Source organism: Sparus aurata, chromosome 20 (genome assembly GCF_900880675.1).
Source record: "Sparus aurata chromosome 20, fSpaAur1.1, whole genome shotgun sequence".
Taxonomy (NCBI): Eukaryota; Metazoa; Chordata; class Actinopteri; order Spariformes; family Sparidae; genus Sparus; species Sparus aurata.
This window is the reverse complement of record NC_044206.1, coordinates 15,668,998-15,674,997: the sequence shown is the minus strand read 5'-3', so window position 1 is coordinate 15,674,997 and position 6,000 is coordinate 15,668,998. Positions and strand designations below refer to the sequence as shown.

General features: G+C 39.1%; 1 protein-coding gene across 1 annotated transcript in view; it reads right to left on the bottom strand.

The window, feature by feature from the left end:
• Positions 1-6,000, bottom strand: part of gfra1b (gdnf family receptor alpha 1b) — a 28,766-nt gene continuing 22,766 nt past the window's right edge. The window contains exons 9-10 of the mRNA XM_030399294.1: positions 2,646-2,693; positions 1-1,776 (exon numbers count right to left, since the gene is read on the bottom strand). Coding sequence (XP_030255154.1) covers positions 1,624-1,776; positions 2,646-2,693 — 201 coding nt within the window. The 3' untranslated portion in view covers positions 1-1,623. The remainder of the gene's footprint in view (positions 1,777-2,645; positions 2,694-6,000) is intronic.

Here is a 6,000-nt window from a genome sequence, read left to right as displayed (position 1 = left end):
TCACCGAGTCACTGTTCATTTTTATTTCAGCTGTTTTGCAAACACTGAACATATAACCAAACTTTTGAAAATGCTCTTCCTGTCTATTTGACGTCTTTAGGTATGCTGGTAATATCTCTCAGTTAAATAAGATCGACTAAAACCTTTTTTTGACCCTTCAAAATAAACAAATCTGAGACATAATCTATAAAGAAGTGCACACATTTCACACATTTTTTTTTTTAAATGGCAATTTCAGTGCTCATTGTTATTACGTTGTACATTCTTTTAATGTCTTTGATAATTAGGGTGTCATTAAGTCCATAATAACAATGTTGAGTGTTTTCATATTTTCCTCCATTTGCAGTAAGTGCTAGCAATTAATGTCTACTGGCTTTTGTCTTTTGGCATTTGCTCTGCTCATGGGTATGTACACATTCTTTGTTTATCAAACCCCCGTCCTTTTTTTGCATTCCATCCAGACAATAATTTGAAAAGATAAAATCAAAACAGGGGCAGCCCATCAAAAAACAAATGCACTTTCAGTCGAACAGAAGAAGAAGATTACTTCATTTAAGCCGTTAAAGACACTTTTATAAATTCTTGATGTTCTTGTTGCTGTTACAGATAGTTTGATAGTCCTCAAGAAAAATACTGCTCAAGATAACATTATGCACTTTGCCATCAAAATATAATCACACGATCAAGTCATACCTGTAACCACATGAGTAAAAGAACCGCCCCCCCCGTCACATTTTCATAAACCATAGCTACACCGGATAAAGCTGAGAGGTCTCAGGTCATCAGATACTAACACCGACTCTCAAAAACATTACAGACGATATGTTACAAGCTAACGGCAGCGGACTCCAATATAGTGTGCACTTTATGTATCATATGTACAAAATGTTCTCTCAGAGGAGATGTGATGAAACCACGAACCACCATAACAATCGAATAAATCTACGAAACTGATCTATACCTAGTACCGGACATATAGAAGAGGAAACTGCACTGTCTTCTGGCTGATATGTCTCAAGATGTTACGAGTTAAAATGTTTTTATGAATCGTATTCCGTACAGTGCCTCTGTGAAACATGTAAGTTAGTCCGTTGTGACATATTGTAGATCAGCACTTCCAGATCAACACTGACTTTTCCTTTTTGTTGAACTAAAGCAGGATTTTATTGGGGGGACAAATCAAAGCACAGTTACACAGAGAATGATCTTTATCCTCAAAACATTGTTCAGCACATTGGTGGTCCGCACAATCGAATGTGCGCAGATTGCACACATTCCAGAGATGTGAATTTATTCACATTGGTTATCAGATCACAGGGCTTAACTCCAAAAAACATGAGCGTTCCCAAGCGTGAATCTGATTCTTGAAGTCACCCAAATTGCGCCCCCCCCCCCCCCACGTGGCATGGAAAGGCAAACGAGCTGATATCTGAGCAACAGCGTCAGCAGGTCTGTTTTTCAACACAGTCAGATATAATCCACTGTTGTCTGATTTTCGGGGCTCTTACCGCGCCGTTTCAGGAAAAAAATGCAGGTGTCACACTTTGGTAAAAGTCTAAATTAAAATGAGTTCAATCACTTGTTGAGATAACAGCGTCAATCCATCGTACAAGTACGTACATCCTACAAAAGCTGGAAATCATGGAGTGGTGATACTATAGGTGTCAAAGCAAAGGCCAGTGTGAGGAGCAGACTGCAGGGGTGTAGGCCGCTGAGTTCAGCTGCTGAGCTTCTAGCGATGGCATTTGAGTCAGCGGACTCGTCCAGTTGGTGGTTCTGAGGGAAAACATCAGAGAGTTAGTGTTACAGCGAGTGGAGGGTTGACAACAAAGATAATTTGCAATGGAGAATTTTGGGCTTCAGCGTCAAAAGTCAGGTCAGAACTATTCTCTAAACTATTTCCTTGGCAGCCTTGTTTCATTATGCAAAAACTAGGGCTGCAAATAACAATCGTTTTTGTTGGAGGATTTTCTAAATTAATTGAAAATTGTTTGATCTTTAAAATGTAAAAAAACGGTAAAATGTGATTTCAAACAGAGAACAACAGTAAAACTTGTAAAAACTGACTATTTTTCGGTTGTTACGGCTTCAGTGAAAAATAATTAGAGCCCTGGGCGACCGCAGGCTCAATAAGATAATATTGTACTGCATTTCTTTGCGCATTCTAATACACATGTTTTAAAGTACATTTTCTATTTGCACATAAAGAAACCTAATCGAAAAAGACTAAAGTTTTAAAACACAACGTGATAAATTCCAGTGAAGACTATGGACTTTGCATTTTATATATCATGATGCTTAAAAAGAATACACATTAGACGTCCACTGAAGCGTCCGCTCCACTCAAGAGACTAAAAATAGCAGCAGACGAACACGTCAGATCATCAGATATGTGTAGACTGATAAGAAGATGGTAATATTTCTCTCATAGATTCAGTAAACAAACACAATTTCTTTATTTCCATCGTGTTTTCAAGAAGTGATGACTGATGAGACTTGTTGTACAAAAGATTCATCTGTGCTGTGAATGTCAGCTGTTGACTAACGATCCGTATAGGAACCCTTGATATTGGATCTTTAAATCCACCATTGTTCAGACTTGTAGTAGGAACCTTGAATGAAAAGCGCAGATTAAAAGTGCTTACCACACACATGGCAGTATCCACTGTCTGATTTGACACCAGCTTTTGAGCCTGGAAGGAGGAAAAAACAAGAATGAGGGCAGAGAGTCATTAACATTCAGTCTTCTTTGATTGTGTTAGGCTGTCTTTCGAGGCCACATGCTGGCTGATGGTTCTGCAAAACTGCTATGAAACAAACAACAGACCGTTTGGTTGACATTATTATTCAATTAACCAGCCTCAGTGCAGCCTAATGAATAAAATGCCTTAGCCTGGAAGTTGAATTGTTCAAAGGAGGGATACAGTGTTACAGTAAGACAAGGTAGAGCCCACCGCCACAGTTGTACAGCACAACACACAACACAGCAAGATTTATGATAATACTTTAAGTACCCACCAATTCCCATAGTTTAGATCTACACGGACCTCTTTGTATAATCATCCTCCTCAAGCAAGATTGTGTACAAAATGTGTGTGTGTGCGTGTGCCTGTTTGTTCAGGCGAGCTCAAGGTTATGACAGTTTAATACGTTAAAACTTTTTCTCAGACTGCTCCAGCCCTTTCCAGCCACACATAAAAAATACCCGCACGCATTTGCGCACACACACACACACACACAAACAAACACACACTCGCAGATACAGAGATGGAGCACAGAAAATGATAAAGTGACTCTACAGTGGTTTGGGAACATAATAAACACTCCATGCGTTGTTTCTTAAGTACAAAGCATTCTATGAACCCGGGATTGCAGAGAAGAATGATTAATTGCTCCATAGGAGGTCTTTCCTCTTGGAGGATGTTTTTGCCGGTGATAAATCATATTATCGCTATTAAAAGCCAATATGATAGATCGTCTCCCTTTTAAAGTGTGTGATATCATCTCATTTAAAAATGCAGTTTAGCCCCGTAGTATTTATCTGAGGAGGATAGCAGAGGTCTCAGGTGTGTAGGCGAGGCCAAAAAAAGTTCCAGACGAGCTGCAGAACCTTTAAATGCATTTTGGCAAAAACGTACAGTTCACGATGTTGAATGTCAGAAATGAGCCCGCTGAAATTGCATCTGATCTTTCAACACTAATATTGGTTTGTGTGTCATGATGCAGTATGTGACTGCCAAGTATTTTTAAAATTCAAATTGAGAACGAGGTCTCGGAGTTTATGTTCGTGAATCACATAACAACGCCACCACAAGGACATTTTGGTTGTGAGCTGTTCTGTTTTTAGTCTTCCACAGCGGATGAAGTTTGCTCAGGAATTAAATAAATGTAAAACATTTCAATTCCTGTGAGGGCTCTTCATCTGTGTCGTCTGAAAATTTGAAATTAAATGTTTATTCTCAAACTGGGAATCAGCATCTGAAAATACGATGCCTTTAGTTTTAAAGTTGGACAATTGCATGAAAAGGTTTGTGTCCCGTCCGCAATTCAAGCGATACTGGTATTGGTGCCTGTATTTCAAATAACAAAAACATAATTTAAGTATGTTAACTAGAGTTACTACCTTGCAGTTTTTTTGCCTTCACACTTCAGTCAAGCTGCTGTTCTTGGGCTATAATGTTCAATAATGGCTGAACCTCTTTTTTGCTGAATATTATAATGTCACAGTGAAGCTGACCTTTGTACTTCAGGATCTAAAAATGTCGTCACTTCATCAATTTATTCATTTATTTTTATTTATCTATCAGGCATTTATTTAAAATGATGCTGAGCTGTGTCCAAAAATGTGTTTTGTAAGGTCACATTGACCTTCGACCACCAAATTGTGATCAGTTCATCTCCAAGGCCATGTGGACTTTTGTGCCAAATCTGAAGAAATTCCCTCGAGGCGTTCTTGAGATATCGGGTTCACAAGAATGGGATGGATGGACGACAGACCAGAAATCATAATACCCATCTTATCTTTAAGGTATATTTTGTGTTTGACCAGGTGTTTCTTCAGGTAAGACATGTTGCCCTGGCTGTTTCGTATAATACTGCAGCAAGTGTGTAGCCACATCGCAGTGTTTAACGTGGATGGAATTCGATAGACATCGGGAAACTCTACTTCTGACAAATGTGCAAAATTCATCTGCCGAGGAATCATGTGATGGCACTGAATGACCTTGTGGTGCGAATGGTTAGTCAGCCTGCAAGGTCGAAACATTGTGATTTCTATCGGTCGACTAGTTTACCTTCAACAGCAGGTGCAGGAGGTGAGGGGATGTCGGAGTTTGTTACAAAGCCAACAGGGATTTTAGTAAGATGTAAACCTCAATCTGGCAACAAAAAATGGTGGTAAACCTCGCAATGAGACTGTGTCCCTGTGCACACAAACACACACACACACACACACACACACACACACACACACACACACACACACACACACACATACAAAAAACACACACTCTACCCCTGTGGGCCATCTCTGATGTTACTGTGGCAACCAATTAGCTTTGACATGACAGCTTTAGAAAGTCTGACTCCACGCTGACGGCTCATCTTTCTGCCCAGGAGGGGGGATTGTGTGCATGCCATCATAAAACCCTCCCTGATCCATCAAGGTGACAGAGCTAGATGCGTGACACCCAGACAGAAGCTCTGAATAGATCTCTAACCCCATGTTTAGGTCTCTCACAGGTTCTGATGCCTTCAACATTTATAGAAAAAAAGAGGACAGCAAGCCTGGAAGTTCATCAAAACATGTAAATGTGAAAGGATTTCATGTTTGTCCTTTTATTTTGCCTTTGAAGCAGCCTGGAAGAGGTGTTTATTAAGGTGCAGGCACACACTGCCAAACAAACTCCTGCACTGAGATAAGTAGTTATAATGAAAATTGAAACTAATCACCTCGCAAAGCCGTGGTGCCATTTCACTTCAGCAAGGAATTCCAATAGCGAACCAATAAAGTTCCTCCGTTAATGAGATCAGCAGAGGTATAAGCCGGCTGACAGTCATCCGTTTGAGTCAGAATTAAATTAGGTAGCTCTGTTATTTGGAGATTTATAACACTGAAAAGTTTATTTTGTCTTTAAGCTCTGCGGTTAAATAAAATGTACTACCGAGCGGACGAGATTTGTGGCGCCAGAATGTTGCTCGTTTCTCCAGATTCGTTTGTTTTTCTTGAGGTATTTTGAGCCATAATGGAGTAAAAATTAAAAATACATTAAATAATTAAGATAAATACAGCTCATGATGAATGAGTCTTTGTCAACCCTGCTCTCAGATCTCTTAGAGACACATTTAGTTTCTACTAGTTTTAGTAGTTTTTTACTTTTTAATATACCAAAAAATTACTGTAATTGAATCTTTACTTCTCTCTCTGCTGTCTTTATGACTTGCAATTTTTTTTTTTATTTTGAAATAAATATGTTGTTTGTCATGAAAAAGATAAAGTTA